The sequence below is a fragment of the Kogia breviceps genome, chromosome 15 (genome assembly GCF_026419965.1).
Source record: "Kogia breviceps isolate mKogBre1 chromosome 15, mKogBre1 haplotype 1, whole genome shotgun sequence".
NCBI lineage: Eukaryota > Metazoa > Chordata > Mammalia > Artiodactyla > Physeteridae > Kogia > Kogia breviceps.
The window spans coordinates 20,360,147-20,381,527 of record NC_081324.1 but is presented as its reverse complement, the minus strand read 5'-3'; the positions used below and the strand labels follow the sequence as shown (position 1 = coordinate 20,381,527).

Genomic DNA, 21,381 nt, shown 5'->3' with positions numbered 1-21,381 from the left:
GAAACTGCTTGTGACTCTTGCTTCATTTTGGATAAACTCTTTAAAAGGTATTTCCCTAAATAAAGTGAAAATAAAGAAAGCATTAAAAGCATACAACATATGCGTTTACATATATACAATGTACAGATTGTAAACACATTCATTCACACATGTGATGGTTGACCAGTTCACCAGATATTATTTTTTTCTTCTCATTTTGTCTTTTGAAAAGACTTTAAACTCTGAGAGATGTAGTTATCTCTGCTAAAATGATAATACTTTCCAGAATTTGTTTTTCTTCTTATCTCTTTGTGTGGCCATAGGTAATTTTTCTTAGCATACTACCTTGGCCTGGCAATTCTCTTTGATGTGTGGTCCTGGGATAAGCATCAGACTTCTTGTAACAGATCCCCAGGTCAGGGCTGCACAAGTCAGGCCTAACCAGTTTTCCAGGCTTCTTTTCTGCTTCTTAATGAAAGTGTCATTGCTCTTAGAAACATTCCTATATGAACGCATGTTTTACATTGTTTGGTACATAGTTGAATTTCGGAAACATTTTCCCCTATTTGATCCAAAATGAAATATTCTTACCACTAGCCTACATTCCCTGGAAACCTCCCTCTGAGTTCAGTTTTTCACTCCACTTTGTAATTTATTAGCAGAGTAATAATGATTAGCATAAACAGCTTGCAGTGATAGCTCAGTCCCCTTCCAGTACCTAATCTCAAATACCCATTTTTCATGGTGGCAAAATGGAATTTTCTAATCAAAGTCTAAACATCATAATTTCACAGGTTTGCAAAGCCTTTCATTTAGATAATAGCTGCAAGAATGCATTGGATGCCTAGGATGTGACTAAATACAGTGCACTAGATTGGGGGATTAAACTGTGGTGAACGGTTTAGACTTGGTACCTACTCTTACCAAGCATATCCTTTGGGATAGGGTACAAAAAAGTGACTAGACTGCAACAGTGCAGTGTAGGACGTGTCCTGAGGGGATGCTTATTCTTCTTGTGTGAAAGCTCAGCAGAGGCACCTAAGCCAGGATGGGGATCAGTGAGGTGACTCCTAGGCTGAACTCAAGAAGCCCAGGTCAGAGCAGCAAAGCAGTTGCAGGGAGGAATTCCATCCAGCTCAGGTTCAGCACACGGAAGTAGCAGAGGTAAAAGCATGAGGTTCTCATGGAACCCAGCAAGTTCAGCTTGGAGAGCTGAGAGGTAGCAAGGAACCTCCTCAAGGCTAGCTTCTCAACCCCAGAGACCTTCAACTGGATCCTTTATCAGGCTTAACGCTGCCCGAGACAACTGAGACGGTAGACTGGGATGGGAGGAGCCATGTTAGAGGTGGGAGGAGATAGGTCCTTGAGGGTGAAGCAGGGGCAGGGAGAATTCCCGAGCTGGCCTTCCTCCCTGGAATTGGGAAATGGGTTAAAACAGGCCTTCACACCTTGCCTTACATGTCCTCATCCATCCGTGAATATTGAATGGATTAATTATTGGTTACATGCATTGATTTACCAAAGAAAATTCATATATGTATGATCCAACTCCATAGCACTCTTACTATGGATAGTTTATAAAATGATGAATTAAATAGGTTTCTGGGAACAGAATAGAAATGGTTTAGTGAGAAAGTGTGTTCTGATTTCTAAACATCCATCCTGCCAAAAGACTTAGAATGGAACATGTTTGTAAGTAAGAGACTGTCTCAAACTTTGTAATTGTCTTACATGCATATACCTTATGTCTTCAAATTAGTTCCAGGCTCTCCCAAGACAAAATTCATGGTTTAAAAATAATTAATTCTTGGGCTTCCCTGGTGGCGCAGTGGTTGAGAGTCCGCCTGCCGATGCAGGGACACGGGTTCGTGCCCCGGTCCGGGAAGATCCCACATGTCGCGGAGTGGCTGGGCCCGTGAGCCATGGCCGCTGGGCCTGCGCGTCCGGAGCCTGTGCTCCGCAACGGGAGAGGCCACAGCAGTGAGAGGCCCGCGTACCACAAAAGAAAAAAAAAATAATAATAATAATTAATTCTTCACTTCAAGACTAATCATAGGAGATTATAAACATTCAATAAATAATGGTTACTTGTTTTTAGATACTAATCCAGTAAGTTATTTCATGTAAATATTTAGGTTTCATGAGATATTGTACAGTTCGTTCATTGCTATCTCATACTAACCAAAAATGAAAAATGGTTTCAAATCACTATTTTTTAGTCCACATTTCTTAGATTTATTAAGATTCGTAATACACTAGCTCAAAAGCCATGATTCTTTGAATTTTGAAAATAATACGGAACTTTAGAAAAAAAATGTTAATCTTTGTCATTTTCAACCATATACAGCCAAGCTTTTTTCAGTAAGCTTGTGAAATTACTTCGTGAACTATAAAAACTCCAAACTACAATTTAAATGTTACCTACTTCTCCATTTAGACAATTAAAAGCTGGAGATTGGTGTCAAAGGAATAACAACAAGAAAAAAGTCCAAAAGGAAAAGACATAGATGTTTGCCCTTAGTATAGTTAGATGGTCCTATCATTTCACTAATATTCTCTGTTTATATTTTATTTTTATCGAATCTTCCAGCTAATAAAAAGATGCAGTAAATAAAACATCTGGCTGACCTGGTGGCTACATTTATAGTATTTTAGTTCTATAAAATAAAAATAGACATGGAGAGTAACAGGGTCCAAGTATGATGTTTAATGCAAATTAAATATTTTTGTGTTTTTATGAATATGTCTTATCTTTCATATGTCTCACAGGGGTTGGAGGTCAGGCATTGTTAATAAGCTCAGAGAAAAATTAATGTACATAAACACTGTATATTAAAAATCCAGCAGAAAGAAAGTGTCTCTGGTATCTAGAGGGAATGTAGCTTTACAGAAAAATTAACCCAATATTGTAATTGTTACCAATGATGTTGCAGTGACATCACAAAAATGTTATTATTATTGGTTTTGAGTTTCAAAACTGTCTATTCTTTGGATTTACATTATCTTAAGAAATCACGTCCTTTTCTGGATGTTGCTATGATAAAATTTTTTTAAAAGAGGGTCTTTAAAAAAAAAAACCCAAAAAACTATGTTATACTGTGGCAAATTCGCCTCCTCTTCTCCATGACAATAGATAAAGAAGCTGTAACCATGACAACAGTAATGGGCCTGGGAGATTAGGGCCAGACTGGAGATTAGGCCTCCAAGAGCAAAGAAAAGAAGTCCTGATTGGTTCTTTATTGAGACCTTATGTGATGACAAGTTGCCATTGAGAGAAAGCATGAAGGATTAGTAAGAACAAAATGATTTCTCCTGTATAAAGTAAGAAGCCGTTCCTTTGTTAAAAACGTGTCCTTTCCTTTTCATATAACGACTGTTGAAATTGACGTAAGGAGTCCATGATTGATTCTCTCCTGAGTTTTTTCTGATAAATCGAGTCTAGACTAGCTCTGTGAGAAGACACTTCAGAAGCCTGGAGCAAAAAGCATCCGTGTGGACCCCCATCACCCTCCTTGTTGGCAGCCCCTGAATGGGTGGAGAAACCAACTCATTTTTCATGTGGTACCATCTATAAAGCAGAGTACTCTTGGCGGAAAAGGATTGGAAAGTTTCTTTCCTGTTCTTTGAAAACTTATCTTTCTAACTTCTTGAAAATTCTCAAAAGATTTTTCCAAGCCATCATTGTTCACATTTTGTTTTTAAAAAATCTTTTGTTAAATAAAAAAATTGAAAGGATCCCCTTTTCTTTAAAGTGGTGAGATGTATAGGTATTACATTTTGAGAAAGCATACTATCTGTGATTTTAACATGGAGTCATTGATAAAGGGGGTATTTGCTATTTTTGAAGTGATAAATTTACAGGCATGAGAATGTTTGGTCAAATGGTATGAATATTTTTCATTTTAAAGTATTTTGCCAAAATGACTTCTAAAAAATATTGTACTCTTACAAACTTCAGCTGATAACATGAGGGTGCTATACCCTAGCCAACGTTTTATATGAATGTCTTTAGAGTCGTGCTACTCTGACAGATTTTTTAAAATAATATATTTATTTACTTATTTTTGGTTGTGTTGGGTATTCATTGCTGCACGTGGGCTTTCTCTCGTTGTGGTGAGTGGAGGGCTACTCTTCGTTGCGGTGCACGGGCTTCTCATTGTGGTGGCTTCTCTTGTTGTGGAGCACGGGCTCTAGGCGTGCGAGCTTCAGTAGCTGTGGCTCACAGGCTCTAGAGCACAGGCTCAGTAGTTGTGGCGCACGGGCTTGGTTGCTCCGCAGCATGTGGGATCTTCCCAGACCAGGACTCGAACCTGTGTCCCCTGCACTGGCGGGTGGATTCTCAACCACTGTGCCACCAGGGAAGTCCCTGACAGATTTTTAAACAGTTTATTCTGACAGATTTTTTTTTTTTTTTTTTTTTTACATTTTGTTTAAATGCACATTTCTTTTATTATTGTCAGGTTGGTCCCTATTTTTAAATAAAGTTTTTCATTATTTTATTGATTTTCAGACATTCTTTTTTATTATAGATATTAACTATATGTCTGTTAGCTATTTGACAAAAACTTTGAATCAGTCTTTACAGAGGAAACCCATCTAAACTAGTTCAAGAGGAAAGTCGAATTTAAGTGAATGAGATGGGCTTGAGTGGGAACTGCCTGTGCAAAGGCCCTGGGGAACTGCCAGGGGTTCAGCCTGGAGAGAGCATGTTCAGTGTGAGCGTCAAAAAGCCAGGGCACATCATGTGAGTCCCATGAGAACAATGGCCTCATCTCCTCTGTGCTAGAAGAAGGGCTGGCATAGGATAGGCACTCTGTGAATATTTGCTAAATGAGTAGAGCTGATATGGACACATGCAAGCCTCTGCCCAAAGCTGTTCTTCTTCTGGCAACAGAACACATGAGGCTATTGTGCAGGAAGGTTATTTCCCTGGGATTATGCTCAGCCTACGGTGGAGGAAGAGTGGGTAGATGAATCCCCCAACATGCTTCCCTCAGGGACATACTTCTCTAGAGTCCTGTGCTGCATTGTCTCCCAGAGTCTCCAGTCAGGTTGCTGTTCAGTTACCCTGAATGACAACCAGTCAGATAACTCACTCTTTCTAGCCTTCGCTCCCTGCCCGGCCTCTCTTACCAAGTCCCCACTGGTCTTTCCTGTGATCACCTTCCAAGTAAAGTATGTGCACTTAAATCCGCTTCTTAGGGCCTCTTGATGGGGGAAGCCCAACCAAGAAAAATGGTAAACAGGAGCAAGGCCAACAGGCAGATTGAGAAGTTTGGAGTTTCTCTGAGGTAAAGAGCAGACACCCAGGGGAAGTAGTAGAGGGATATGAGCAGGTGTGTCTTTTGACACGTTGATTCTGGATGCCGTTCAGAGGATACATTGGAGGGAGGTGAGTGGAAGGAAAGCAGAGGAGCTGGAAGACAGTTGTGGTGAGTCTGTTGAGAGAGAATGAGAGCAACGGCGTGGATAGGAGTGTAGACGTGGAGCTAAGAGAGAGTAGATGTAGCAGATGTCCAGGAAGGGGGGGAATCCTCAAAGGCGTGAGAAGTAGGGGATACATTTCAGGGTTCTAGGCTGTAGATTTGAGAAGGAAGTGTAGACACAACTGAGTTAAGCAGCCCAGGAAGAGAAGCAGGCTGAGGGGGGTCAGTGAGGGGGCAGGGAGAGGATAGATTCACTTCAGTGTGCTAGTTTGAGCTGTCCATGGTGGGTGGAAGCAAAGGTTTTTGTCAAGAGGCTTAATATCACCCGTATTTTTGAGAGAGATGCTCCCTATCCAGACATCAATCTCTCCCCCTCCACTTATTACCCTGCCATAAAAGATCGACTAGCTTACCATCAGTCTTCCTTTTATTTCAAATACTGTGCTGATCAAGAAAGCAAGGGGAGGGATAAACTGGAAGATTGTGGATTGACATATACACACGACTATATATAAAATAGATAACTAATGAGACCTACTGTATAGCCCAGGGAACTCTACTCAATACTCTGTAATGACCTATATGGGAAAAGCATATAAAAAAGAGTGGATGTATGTACGTGTATAACTGATTCACTTTGCCGTACACCTGAATTAATACAACGTTGTAAATCAACTATACCCCAATAATTTTTTTTTTTTAAAACAAAGAAAGGAAGGAAGGAAAATTGTATCTACCAAGAAGTTGGCTAAGAATCTATGGAGCCAGAAATAACTGAAAGCTTTTTGCAGTTCTTGAGAACCTCTGTTTCTGGTTCCAACTGGTATGTATTGTAAACTGATAGTTTCTGGAACCATTGGGAAATGCGGTATGCCCCCCACCCCGCAAATGGATTTTCCAGCTAACAGGAGTTTAGTTTACGGCAGGAATGCCCACTCAGCCAGCCCCTGGAGAAAGTAAATGCAAGAATGGAGACTGAACTTCAGTAAGAAACTAGAGAAAATGGCCCACAAAAGCCAGTTTGAAGAGGCACATGGGTACTTCTGCTTTGGCGCTAGGAATCACCTGTCAAAATGAAATGCATGTTCTTTAGACTTGGGAACTTGAACAAATAAGAATAAAATAGAGATATCCAGCAAATATAAATTATGAATTCACAAACACATACACGCACACACATCTATTACAAACATCTATTATAGATTATTAATGCCTCAGGTGTTTGAAAAACCACTTTTCCCATTGTGGATGATTCAATTATTCCTATAAATAACAATCATTAAATTTGGCTATAAATATGGTGGTACTAAACAAGCATGGTACAATGGAACATCTTGATGTTTGGTGGAATTTTTTTGTCATTTCTTCTACTAGCAGGTAGTCCATGAGAACTGCTGCTACTTTTCATCTCTCATTAACATTTAATTTGCTACTTGTAAATTTTCTCTGATCTTTGAAAATATAAAAACAAGGTCCTTCAAATTGTATCTAAAACAGTGTAAATGGGCTCCATCTGAGTGGAGTAAGGTTTTGTAATAACTAGTTGGTTACCTGAAGCGTTTATCGGTACTTGTAGGGAATTCCCTGGTGGTCCAGTGGTTAGGACTCGGTGCTTTAAATGACTTGGGCCTGGGTTCGATTCCTGGTTGGGGAACTAAGATCCCGCAAGCAGCTCGGTGCAGCAAAAAAAAAAAAGCTTGTAAGTCTATGTTTCCCTGTTTCATGCCCTAACAGAACATTTTTCCTTACAGTCATGGATCCCTTTAGTAATAGAAACTGGACAAATATGCAGTAGAATCATATGTTATTAATTTGCCAATCTTTTATAAACCCCAAGAAATTCGAATACATCTTTTTTTTTTAATTTTAAAGACTTAATTTTATTTATTTTTGGCTGTGTTGGGTCTTTGTTGCTGTGCGTGGGCTTTCTCTACTTTCAACGAGCAGTGGCTACTCTTCATTGTGGTGCGTGGGCTTCTCATTGCGGTGGTTTCTCTTGTTGCGGAGCATGGGCTCTAGGTGCATAGGCTTCAGTAGTTGCAGCATGCGGGCTCAGTAGTTGTGGCTCTCAGTCTCTAGAGCGCAGGCTCAGTAGTTGTGGCACACGGGTTTAGTTGCTCTGCGGTATGCAGGATCTTCCCGGACCAGGGATCAGACCTGGGTCCCCTGCATTGGCAGGCAAATTCTTACCCACTACGCCACCAGGGAAGTCCCCATTTTTTTTTTTAATTGAAGTATAGTTGGTTTACAATGTTGTGTTAGTTTCAGGTGTACAGCAGACTTATTCAGATATATATATATATATATATATATATATATATATATACACTTTTTCAGATTCTTTTCTCATATAGGTTATTACAAAATATTGAGTATAGTTCTCCATGCTATACAGTAGGTCCTTGTTGGTTATCTATTTTATATATAGTAGGGGTGGAAGAGGGATAAATTAGGAGTTTAGGATTAACATATGCACTCTAATACCTTTGATTCCACTTACTGTTTCTTTTCTTTCTCTTTTGTTCCTTCCTTTTAGAATCTGTGGGAAGGTACCATTCTGTGTTTGCTAACGGGTCGTCTTTGCCTTCCTATGCATTTCCTACCCATGTCCCAACACCTCTAACAGCCTCCTCTCCTTCCTCCTTAGCTATCCCGAGCTCCAGCATCCTCCCTTCTGCTCCCAGAGACGTGGTCCCTGTCCTGGTTTCCAGTCGGTTTGTCCGTCTCAGCTGGCGCCCACCCACAGAAGCAAAAGGGAACATTCAAACCTTCACGGTGTTTTACTCCAGAGAAGGTGACAACAGGTAGGTACTACCAATGAAATTCAGTCTAATCCACCAGGTCTTTAAATACAGACTGTGGCATGATGGCAGCAGGAGGTCTTGAGCAGGAACTTTGGAGACTGTGGGAAATCTCTCCTCTGTGCCCTTCACTCATTACTCAGTGGAGATAACATGTCTCTGTTGCCTGTGGGGTTTTTTTTTTAAGGCAGGACTGTGTACAGAATCAAATTCAATCATTTATAGAAAACTTCCTTGAAAAAAAGACAAGCATGTACATATTAGATATCAGGTTTTTTTGTTTTTGTTTTTTTTTAATTTCCTTGAGTTTCAAAGTGGTAAGCAGAGAACAGAATTGGGCTGTGTATTGATAGAACCAGTGTGGCAGGGTGCAATCTCAGCTCTGTCACTGACATCATGTGATCTCAAGAAATAACATAACTTCTCTAAACCTTACTTCACTCTTTAATAAAGAAGAAATAATAGTACTTACCTTGAAGGTTTTGGTTAGGATGAAATTAGGTTGCATTTACAAAGGTCATTTAAGAGTATCTAGTGTTTGCTAAAAGTTCTCAATATCATTATTGTCTAGGTAAAAGTGAGCTGTATGCGTCTTGTTTCAACATTACAATCTACTATTGTTTTTTTGTTTTTTTCTCATCATTTTTTCTTTAAGATGTTTCAGTTTTAAGGCTTTGAATTTTGATTTGTAAGTCTATGATAGATATTGGTTAGTTCCAATCTGTAAGAATAAACTGTATGACACCCCATTTAATTAAATGTATTACACATATTTTATATTCTATATTTGATCACCCTCATATCTGCAGTCTTTGTGTTTCTGCTGACTCTTCCCATGTCTGAGTGATTTTTTTTTTTTTTTTTTTTTTTTTTTTTTGGTGGTACACGGGCCTCTCACTGTTGTGGCCTCTCCCGTTGCGGAGCACAGGCTCCGGACGCGCAGGCTCAGTGGCCATGGCTCATGGGCCCAGCCGCTCCGCGGCATGTGGGATCCTCCCGGACCGGGGCACGAACCCGCGTCCCCTGCATCAGCAGGCAGATGCTCAACCACTGCGCCACCAGGGAAGCCCTGAGTGATTCTTGATTGTTAAATCTAGTGCTTAGAAATTTATCCGAGGGAATTTTTGAGGCCAAGGTTTAAAGTACATTCTCAGGGGAGGATTTGCTTTACCAAAACTAGACCACATTAAACCAAATTTTCACTAAGGTATATTTGGTCCATACAGGCCTCATACTGATATTTTATTAGTTATCAGAAAATCCATTAAGTGTGATAACATTTGTTTTTCTGCCATTTTTAACATATCAACTTAAATAAGTAAATGCAGACTTGTGGTAAGCAATTTTTAGAGACTTTTTTATTGTTGTTCCAACTAAGCTAAGACTGAGACTGGCGTGTATTCACCAATTCTCTCATGAGGCTAATTTCACTTTCTAGTTCATCCACTGAAGTTTGGTCTTTCAGGATCCTGGCTGTATGCAAGGTTCTCCAGTCAGACCTTATACCCAACATTACCTGCAGATTTGTTTCCTGTTCTCTTCTCCTGTTAGTTTCTAAAGCTACTAGCTCTAGACTTCTCTTGAAAGGCGAATACTCTCAGTTAAACAGCGGCCCCGCAAGTCAGCTTTCCCACTATGATAATTCTCTTACTTTGCTGCCAGCAAATTCCTGGATAATTTTTTTTTAATACAAGAGATTTTGAATAATTTTTTCAGCATTTTAGGTGTGCTGTAACAGAAGGGTTTTTCACATACTATCTAGTTTGCCATACTGCTTGAAATGGAATTTTATAATATTTATCAAATGCCCATGTGATTGGTATCATTATTATATATTGTTACTTATTGGCATTTGAACTAGTATATTTGAATATAAGCATGTTCAATGTTTGGAAATTTTTATTTAAGATTAAAGCATAAAGCCACTCTGTAAACATCTCACTTAGAAGGAATCAGAAAGCTAGGAAGCTTTCTTAATAGACTTTCCCATTCTTTTTTTTTTTTTTTTTTTTTTTTTGCGGTATGCGGGCCTCTCACTGTTGTGGCCTCTCCCGTTGCGGAGCACAGGCTCCGGACGCGCAGGCCTAGCGGCCATGGCTCACGGGCTTAGTTGCTCTGCGGCATGTGGGATCTTCCCGGACCAGGGCACGAACCCGTGTCTCCTGCATCGGCAGGCGGATTCTCAACCACTGCGCCACCAGGGAAACCCTCCCATTCTATTTTTTAAGCATTTTATAAGTTTCTCTCCTCATCAACTTTTGAAAGGGTTTTTTTTTTATATTGCCAATTAAAGGTGATCAAAGAGATCAGTGTGTAAAAACTGAATTTGCTTTAGAGAAACAATATATTGCTAAATCCCAAGATTCTGTAGAGAAGAACACCTATTTTCAAATGTACTCAGCAGACCTTCCTATGCCTCTCACACGGGGAGGGAACAGCATCATTATGTTCTTCAGTAGATGAGGATTTTGATAGGGCAACTAGGATCTTTATAAAATAGCTGTCTGTTGACTTGGCTGAGTTCCAAGTTTCACATCTTTTCTTCCATTTTAAACCTCCTCTTATATACAACCAGTCTAAAGTGGACATCCAGTGGTACACAGGGGTTCCTGGGATGTGGCAGCTTCTTCTTTCATCCTTTTCTTTTTTAAAATATTATTTATTTTATTTTATTTTATTTTATTATTTATTTTTGGCCATGTTGGGTCTTTGTTGCTGCGTGTGGGCTTTCTCTAGTTGCGGCGAGCGGGGGCTACTCTTTGTTGCGGTGTGCAGAGTTCTCATTGCGGTGGCTTCTCGTTGTGGAGCGTAGGTTCTAGGCATGCAGGCTTCAGTAGTTGTGGCACACGGGCTCAGTAGTTGTGGCTCACAGGCTCTAGAGCACAGGTTCAGTAGTTGTGGTGCACGGGCTTAGTTGCTCCGCAGCATGTGGGACCTTCCCAGACCAGGGCTTGAACCCACGTCTTTTGCATTGGCAGGCGGATTCTTAACCCCTGCGCCACCAGGGAAGTCCCCTTCTTTCATCCTTGAATGAGGACCACATTCACGTTCTGTAAAGTTTTCCAGCCAAAGGAAATATGACCTGTTTTATGCATATCCATATATGGAATATTTGGTGGGGGGGGGATGATGGTGGCATGGGGGAAGTAGAGAGGGAGAAGGAGAAAGAAAGGGAGAGAGTGAAGGAGAGAGAGAGAGACACAGAGAAAGGACAAAGCTGGTGGGACCTAGTTGTTGACAAGGCTGAGCTCACGCTGATCCTGACTATCACTATTCGTTCTTCTGGAGAAGAAGAGACTAGATGGGATGGCTGTCACAAGCCTTCCAGTGCCTATTGAGAACAGTGGGGATGTGGAGGGGGACAGAGCCAGGATTCAAGTGTGAGGCTTCTAGCCTGTTAAACCTGTGAGTGCTTTAAACACATAATGACCTGGAGGAACCCTTCAGGATTTGAAAGGCACGGTACAGTTTGGGCTGGCTGGAGTGGTATTTAGCTTAAAATGCTGCAGGGTGATGATTGGATGGCACACTGCAACTTCTCTCATGCTGAGTCTCAAAATGCTTTTCTTTCCAGTTCACAGCAGCAAAGTATATCTTTAAGTTTCTATTTTCTTTTACAATTTGACCTGACTTTAAAATGAAAGGAAAGAAATATACATACGTTCCCTAAGATCACTCATTACCTGAAGAAGGAGGCATTTGTTTTAGTGGAATCTCTGACACTGTTTAACTCTGTGTCCTTATGAGAAGTCTCCTAAGTTCTTTGCCTGCAGCTGTGAAAACAGGTAAAAATTCCTGCCCCCTTGTCTTCATGTATCCACATGGATTTCCTGGAGGCACCGTGCCCAAAACCATACTCACTGTCTCCTCCTTAAATATCTTTTTCTTTACATTTCTTGGTTTGTGTTAGCACCTTCCATCCTGTTGACCAAGCAGCAAACCCCAGGTCATATTTTATTCCTCCCTGAATCTTAGCACTACTGTTAGTCATCAGGTCCTGGCAGATCTACCTTGGCCACAGCTCAGCCATGGCCCCTGTATTCTGTCATCTCCACCATCACTTACCTGATCTCTGACAATAGCTTCTCACCCTCTAATCCATCTTCCTCACTGTCTCGAGCTATCTTTTTGAAATACAGTTTGGATCACTGACTTCACTGCTTAAAAATGTGAAAGTGTTTCAAATTTGAATATGATAAAATTTCTATGTAAAGACATGCACACAATAACTACCAACCTCCCTTGAATGGAAGTCTGCCTCCAATCTATATATAGGTAGAGTGTGATTCCTATAACCTATGAAGATTAAAAATATACCACTTAAGTCCAAATGGCTGGGTTTGGAAATGGTACTACTATTTTATCAGACATGTGAGTTTTGTGTATTTAATTATGTAAAAACCAGGAAGAACATCTCTCTACTCTGGTGAACAAAGGGAAGATGAATGCTACGTGTCAGAATTGCTGTGAGAACTAATTGAAAGAATTCAAATAAAGCATCCAAGGCAGTCACTGCACAAAGGCAGAGGGTCTCAGAATAGAGTGAGCTCAAAGACAATATGGAAGAGAGGCTGAAAATAAGGCCCAAAGGTAATGGTGGTAACAGTAATAATTAACAACAATAGGTTTCCATTTTTTTTTATATGAACCATTTATTTTCAAAGCTGCTCACTGTTTCCTGCTAATAAAACCATTTTATCCTTTACTCATCTATTGATATCTTCCTTACCTTTCAAGCCCATGGACCCTTCCTCCATACCCTCTTGGATAGTCATTCCTGTGATCATACCATGGTCCTTGTCAACACCAATCTCTGCAACCTCTCCATGTTCTCGATTTCCAACCTCATACTTTCATCTCAGTCTCTCATTTTCCTACCTTCCGTTTAAGACTCTGATTCCATGGAGACCTATAATTCATTGATTCTATGGCATTTCCATTGTCCCTCATCCTTCATGTTTTCCTTCATTTGTTCAACAGCTAAAGCTCCATGGCCAATTATTATAAAGACTGACATACAGCAATGTTTTGCTTGTTACTGTCTCATTTAATATTAACTTCTTGGCCAAAATCAACTCAAGTAAATGTAATTTTCTACCTACCTTTTCTTGCACTCTTTTAGCTGAATATACCTGGAAGAAAATATGTAGCTGTGCTGACTAGTCTTGAAATTCACAACTACTTATCTGAAGTTGCCTCTTCATGGTGCTGGGGGTTGCATTGCACATAGCAGTCAGCCTCTCTCACACACAATCCTAATGATATTTCCTACCTTTTCCTCTCTTCTCAAATATCCAACACCTTCCCTCTTTCCCTTACTCTTAATTGACCTTGCTTCTAATCTCCTGGAAAATAGTAGCAATCACAATAAAAGTTGTACCGGCTTCCATGTCTGATTTACCTAAGTGGGTGTTTAAGCATATAATCTGTCTTTCCTCAAAGTGCTATAAAAGAACTGCCCATGCTTTTAACAGGGCCAAACATTCACTTATGCACTAGATCCCATCCTTTCTTGAAAACCAAAGAACAAAGCTTCAGCCCAGTGTTTCTCCTCATCATCCTTGTTTCCCACCTCGGGGTATCATACCCATCAGCATACAAGCATATACTTGTATTTTCCATCTCAACAAATCATGCCTCTCAATCCCATTTATCTCTTCCTATCAGTTCATTCTGTTCCCTTTTATAGCAACATACCTTGAGTTGTCTAACTTCACTCCAATACCTTACCTCATATTCCAGGTATGATTCTGTCCCTAGTATTTCACTGAAACTGTTCTTATCGAGGTTTACCAGGTGACATCCATGTTGCTAAGCCCAGTAGTCAATTCCTGGTCCTCTCATTACTTGGATAGTTAGCAAATTTTGTCACATTCGATCACTTTCCCTTTCATGAAACATACTCTTCCCTTGGATTCTATTACATACATTCTCCTGGTTCTATTCCAGTCCTTCTGGCCACTCATTTTTAGGCTCTTTTACTGCTGATCTCCCTGACCTCTACTGAATTGCCCTAGGACTCAGGCTTTGGAAATCGTTCTTCATCCAGTTTGTGACTTTATATTCTGTCACTATGTTGATGTCTTCCAGATTTGTATATCTGGCCCTGACGTTTTACCTGCAATTCTGAATCATATATCCAGATTCCTGCTTGGTTTCTCAACTTTGATTTATCATGAGCACCTAAAACTTATAAACAAAACTAAATACCCATTTTCCTTCAGCCTCAAACCCTTTCCAAAACTTTATCATTCCAGAGGTTCCTCCATCTCAGTGTAATCTGCATATTTCTCATTACTCAGGCCAGAGTCCTTGGAGTCATTGTTAGGTCCTCTCTTTTTCTCACACTCTATATCAAATCCATCATCAAGTCTTGGCGGTACTGTCAAAATATCTCCTGAATCCTTGATACAATAGGATACCTGATATTTGCTGCAAAATAATACTAAAAGACTGGCTTTTGTGATTTATTTGAGCTGAGTGATGGGAATAAAGTGGTTCATCCTATCATTCTGTCTAATTTTGTATTGCTCAAAATTTTCCATAATAAAAAAGAAGTCAAATAAATAAATGAAAATAAAACATATACGAATCCTACCACTTCTTACGTCTTTTTTACTATGATCAGGTCTCATGTGAACTATTGCTATAACCTCTCAAGTCTATTCTTACCATACCAGCTGGAGTTAACCTGGAGTTAACACAAGTTAGATTGTGTCAATTCTCATCTTCAAAACCCTCCAATGACTTCCTGTCTCATTCAGAGAATAATCAGAAATCCTTCCTGATCTGGCCTCTTTTCACCTTCCCAACTTCCTCACTTACTGTGTTTACTGTTTTCTTATTTGCTCACTCCTCTCCAGTCTCACTGGCTTCTCTGTATTTCCTATATATACCAAGAATCCTTCTCCCTCAAGACCTTTGTACTAGTTCTTCAGTCTGCCTAGAATGTCCCTTCCCTCAGACATCCACATGGATCATTCTCTAATTTTCATTAAGTCTTTGCAGAAATGGTACTTTCTCTTGGAGGTTTTACCTGACCGCTGGCATTCCCACTGTCCTTTCTCATTCTTATTTTTCACCACTGCGTTATTACATTTTAGTTATTGTTTCCTGAATCCCCTTTCTTGCCACCAGAATATAAGCATTATGTGGGCAAGGATATTTTTATCACTTTTATTCATTGAGCTATTCTCAGCACCTAGAGCAATGCCTCACCCAGAGTAAACACTCACAGAATAGTTGTTGAATTGAAGCTCCAACTGAAATGTCAGTCACCATGTGAAACTCTACATGGTCCTCCAGGTCAGAAGGCATCAATTTCTCCTTTATCCTCCCCTTTCACTTAGACTACATCACTATCGTAGCATGTGGCACCTTGTATCTGGTTTTGTGTTAGTTTGAGTACGTGTGTGTTTCTCTCCCCAATGATTGAGACTAGATCTTATTTATAATTCCATATCCAAGTGTCTAGTCTCCTGACTTCTATAGACATTTACTGATTGGAACTGATACGATAAAAGTGACAGAGAGACAAAGGCGATATTCTTAATAGATTTTTCCTCAACCAGTAAATCAAATTGTGTTACTGAGGAAGATGAAAAGCTGACTGCAATTCAATAAAAACTTTTGAAGTTGAGAAACAAAAAGTTGATTTTGAAATCTGATTCCAGTATCTTTGTTCATTTTCTGTTTTCTGGCTCTCAACTAGAACAAATATATGCCATATGTCTCTGAGCGATTAGCTGTGATGCTTGTTTGCTCATATAGGTTTATTTAGCCCCTTAACACAATAGCTTTTTTAAAGGTAGTGGATTTAACATTTGCCTCCGATTTGCAATGGCTTTGTCAGGCAAATTACTCTAGCTCAGGTTATCATTAATCTATCTGACTGGTTAATGCTATCAATAATGCAAATGCCACAGTTAACATTTTTTAATCAGCCCCTCAGGAGCTTTCATTTCATCAGTCAGAGGACAGCATAAATTCTAGAACTTGAAAGCCAGAATTCACAGAGACGCAATTGCTTCGCAGATATCCAGCTGTCTCCTACTAGTACCTAAAAATCTTTAGAATGGAAAGTGATCTTCGGAATCATAGCCCAACTTCCTGCTACTTAAACATCTAGAGATTGATGCAAAGGGAAGGGCTCATTTGCATCCCTAAGGCCACAGAGTAAGCTTCCATAATGAGAGCAAGCATTTATTGAGTACTCACTGTGCCAGATACCAGGCTAAGCATCTTATATAAATTATCTTATTTCATCCTTACAGCAAAACATTATCCAGATGAGGCTTAAAGAGGTTTACACCTCTGTTATATAGCTAGCAAGCGGTAGAGCCAGGATTGAATGCAGGCCTGACTCCAAACCAGGTGCTCTCAACCCCTATACCTGCTTGTTTCCAGCAGTTCGTGGATTAATCTAGAAGAGAACCAAGCTTTTATGATAGTTTCGGACTTACGACATGGATTTCTTCTGTAGGCTTCTTTCTGATAATTTTCTGATTCAATTGCAAAGTTAATTTGCATCATTTATCTACTGTATATAAAACACAGTAGCAAACTTTTTATGTGTGCATAGAACATTATACCTTCCATTCAATAATCTAAAATTACATATGGAGTGTGACTCAGTGTATTCACAAGGTTAAGGCTTTGGGACTGTGAAATTGAACGCATGGGTTGCAGTCCTGGCTCCGAATTTTACTAGCTGTGTGGCCTTGGGGCAAATACTGGTTGCCTTCATTTCCACTTGTGGAATACTAGTAGTACCTGACATGTAATGTGTGATGAGTATTAAACAAAGTTAAGAAAAAGTGCCTAAAACACTTGCTCATTGCCTGGTACACTGAAAGCACTCAACTGTTTGTTATTTAGTGCCACGTGCTAACTATGGTGTGGGTTGGAAGCGAACAATCAGTGAAATACGGGTACTTCCCAATTCATATTTAGAGAGAACTTTATCACTTTCACAAACATTAGCCCATTTGATCCTCAGATAAAGCAGGTATGATAATCTCTATTTTACAAACGAGCTCGTGTGGCTCAATTGAGAATGTCTACAAAGCATTGCCTAAGAAGCTACACAACTAGGAAATATTAGAAGCAGGATTTAAATGCAGGTTTCTAGTCCAGTGATCTCTTTACTATACCACACAAAGTAAAAGATATTTCCTAAAAGACGTACGTATAAAGTACTGCGGGAGTTCAGATGAGAGAATTAAAATACTTTCATAGGCATCATTCAGTATAATCCTCACAATAACCCTGTGAGTTAGGCAGATAAGGGACTGGTATCTTCTTTTTTGCAAATGAAGCAGGGAAGGCTCCAAGGTAGCCCCTGACTTGCTCAAGGTCACATGCCTATTTTGTGGCAGAACAAAGGCTGGACAGGGCCTTCCAACTTGCAGCACTGTATGCTTTACATGGTTTTAGGCCACCTCAGGAAACCCCGGCTCACGGCTTGGGATTAGAGACCAGCTTTTCAGGATTGCCGTGGAGGATTCATTTTAGAAGTCATCGTGCGTTACATTTTCAACACGGTGTTTACATATTCTTTCCCTGCTTCTCAGAGTTGAGGACCAGGCAGCAGATGAAGCTTATTATGAAGGGAGTGTGTTGTGATGGAAAGAGAACAAGACTCAGAATCCAACCACTTTCTGGCTCTGGCTTAAAGCAGGGCAGAGGCAGCCCTCCTCTCACCACTCTGCTTCTCTGCAGAATGTAAAACCCTGTCCTTTTTACCTCAAAATGAGTGGTTTAATTTTTCCCATGGCCTTGATGCATATTGCAGTATAAAACCTGTCAGCGACAGTTTCCACATGTAAATGAACAACCCATTATTCACTTGTGAGTTGACAGTGTGTCAGAGCTGTGTGGGAAATGATCGAGAAGGGAGTAGTCTTCTTGGAAACAGTTTAGTCGTGTTTAGTAGGTGGGCAAGACTAAGAGTGTATCAGTGGAGATGGAACAGTGCCAGATCTAGAAATATTCAGGAAGCAAAATGGACAGAACAAGGTAAAAGACTGGTCATTAATGGTGAGGCAGAGGGGGTTTTCAAGCAGAGTTCAGAGGTTTCAGCTTATTTAGATGGACAGATGGTGGGGCAATTTGCTGAAATTAGGATGCTGGAAAAGATCCAGGTTTGAGAATGAAGGTCAGAAATTCAGTTTCAGACACGTTGTGTTTGACATACCTTACAACATTCAAGTTGGAATGTCAAGCACAGTCTTGAAAATAGGAACCTGGAGCGCAGAGGAGAAGTTTGGGTTGGAGATAATATATCAGGAATTTGTCAGCATGTAGATGATAACAGCAGCTAGGGAAGGAGAAGACAGGCCATCCCCATAAAACAAAATGAGAAGAGGGCCCAGAACTGACTCATATTTATTAGGGGAGCATTGGCTGGAACTAAACAAAATAAATAATTTGAATCCAAAACTTTTCTCTTTCTATGAAAAGGTAGCTTTTTTATTTGTTGTTGCAGTAGTTATTGGATGCAGTAGTCTTTTGGATGTGTCCTAGGTGCGGCAACAGAGACTGTGTTAAGGCAAAAATTTTTAAAGCCTGTTCCTCAGACCGTATGTGTGTGTGTGTGTGTGTGTGTGTGTGTTTTAAACAATTCAAGTAAAATCAATTTTTAACCAAACTTTAGTGGAAATGCCTCTGACTAAGAAGGTGAGCTCTGTTCCTCCATCATGCTTTGTCTGGGGGTGGATCACCTCTGAACGTACTTTCCCTTCAAGGTAACACTGATTCCAAAGTCTGTGGTTCTGGGGTAAGAAAAGGTGTGGCATTTGGGTGGTTGTTACCGCCGTCACTTTGGGCCCTATTTCAGTGACCAGCATATTTCCGCTTTGAAATCCTCTCATCACTGCACCCTTCTTGCTCTCACTGAGGAAATAAAAATGAAAGTGGAGTGGATCAAAAGATGTTAAAAAATCTTTCCATCAAAAATACCATAGGTCCTTTCTTACAAAGGAACATTAATAGAACTCTTCCTTCTTGAAGCAACTAATTAGGCATTTGGTACATCAAGACAGGGTTTGTTGCTCAGCTGTGACTAAATGTTAACGCCCCGCTATACTTAGCCCTTAGGAGGATATGTGTTTTCTTAATATGTATGCTGGAGACAGGTTACAAATCCTGATCCACTAAGAAACAGAACCATCGTAGTCTGTAAACTGTGTTTACTTCTGAAATGTAAATACAGAAGGGCTGAATTCAGCTAATACACACACACACACAGACACACACGTAATTTTCTATTCCCAATGAAGAATATTAGATTTAAAAAAAAGAAAAAATACTTCTTTTAGTAGATCTCACTCTTCAAATCATGAAAATGAGACCCAGGAATGTGGAGTGGCATCTGAAGGCCACCTGAGTAAGTTGAGATGGAACACAGAACAGAGCCCAGCTCTCTAAGCATTTCTGAGATCACACTATGTGAAGATGTTATCCAATTAGTCCATTCAAATTTGTACATTTATTTATGCATTCATTTTTTTTTTTTTTTTACATGTGAGCACCTGCAGCATAGGCATTCTTTATCTGCAGTGGGTATATAGACTGTCAATAAAATATGAATGGAATATGACTTCTCTTCTAAAATAGTTCATAGTTGAGTCAAAGAGACAGACCTGTCTGTCAACACAACGTGATATGGCTGCAGTGGACGTGTAAATCAAGAGCAGCAAAAGCACAAAAGAGATAATATTTTATGCTGCTTGAATCAGAGGACATGATGGTAGGAAAGCTCCAGCCAGGAGATTTCATTTGAATCGGATTTGAAGGATGAATGAGCTTTTGCCAAACTGAGAAGGAAGTGAGTCAGGAGACGGTAACTCCAAGATAATCAAAATAAAGCAAAACAAAATTAATGAAAGTCAGAATGACAAAGGTAGGGATGGATAGGGTGTTGTGGAGCTGAGTGACCCATTGCAGATGAGTGCATAAAGGTTTGGGCCACACACATCTTGAAAGTCTTTGAATCTTGTCCCAAGGAGTGGAGATTGTATTAATGATAGAATGGCAGCCAGCATGATGTTTTGGGTATGGAGTTGACAGATGATGTATGTTAGAAGAGTATCTCTGTCAACAGAAGACAGAAGTGGGAGGACCAATGACAAAAAACTAGGAAACACTATTATAATGTAATACATTGTAAGTAGGAACCAGAGCAGGGGCCAGATCCAGGCCCAAGAGAGTATAGCCTAACCAGAGTTAGGCTTCAATGCATACTGCTTAAGGGTGCATTCCATGCCACCATGTTTGACTCCCTGAATCGAAATGTATCAGCATCTAAAAAGACTTCAAACAAAATGCCTCATCTCAGCAAAGCAGCAGAAGTATTGTTACTGGGTCAGAACGTATGCTTTTAGAACACAGTAGTTATTTTCCAAGAAACCTCAACCAGGTAACCCAAAGCACCAAGAACCAGAATTTACAAGAAAGAGATGCTTCTTACTAACACACTCTTCTTGGTCTCCATGTAAAGGTCAAAGAAAGCAAGCTGCCTACATCTTTTTCAGCCAGCAGAAGGAGACAGACTTTCTAATTTATTCTCTATTTGGATGTTCAATGAATGAATTTGCAGTGAATGGATTCTAGAAAGCCCAGGTGATTTACTTCCTTTACTTCAGTCAACTTTATCTTGAACTTGCCTGAACCCCACACTACCAACTCAAAGTCAAGGAGAAAAGAAATGGAGTAATGAAGCTCTGTCTGACAGTACATCTACCAACACAGACCATGACGCTAAGCTCTGCGGATTTGAGGGGTAAATTACGTCTTCAGAGTTATAGGAGAGAACTTCATGGAGAAGCAGCCTGGGCCCCTGCTGCTTTCCCAGGAGTGGTTGGTGCGGTGACAGTCACGACACCCGAACACAGTAACTGGGCAAAGTCCTGGCGTCTACTGTTCTCTGTTCTTCAGAACCTAGTGTGGTATCTGCCCGCTTACAGAGGATCATGGGCCTAGAGTGAGCTAGACAAAAATCCTAATTACTAACTGTCTGAACACAGAGATTATGGAGAGTTTACTTTACATGGCTGGCATGGCCCTATTGTGGAACCAGAGAAACAAGAGTAACAAACTGCCCTTCCAAATTTAGATTTTACTTACTTGTTGGGAAATGATTAGCGATGGTTTGTTTTCAGCTACTAAAGAACAAA

At 40.1% G+C, this 21,381-nt stretch overlaps 1 protein-coding gene across 3 annotated transcripts in view; it reads left to right on the top strand.

Moving 5' to 3' along the window:
- DCC (DCC netrin 1 receptor) overlaps positions 1–21,381 on the top strand; it is a 1,166,577-nt gene that overhangs the window by 769,479 nt on the left and 375,717 nt on the right. For all 3 annotated transcript variants that reach the window (XM_067014926.1, XM_067014925.1, XM_067014924.1), the window contains exon 8: positions 8,053–8,209. In XM_067014926.1, the coding sequence (XP_066871027.1) occupies positions 8,053–8,209 (157 nt within the window). The remainder of the gene's footprint in view (positions 1–8,052; positions 8,210–21,381) is intronic.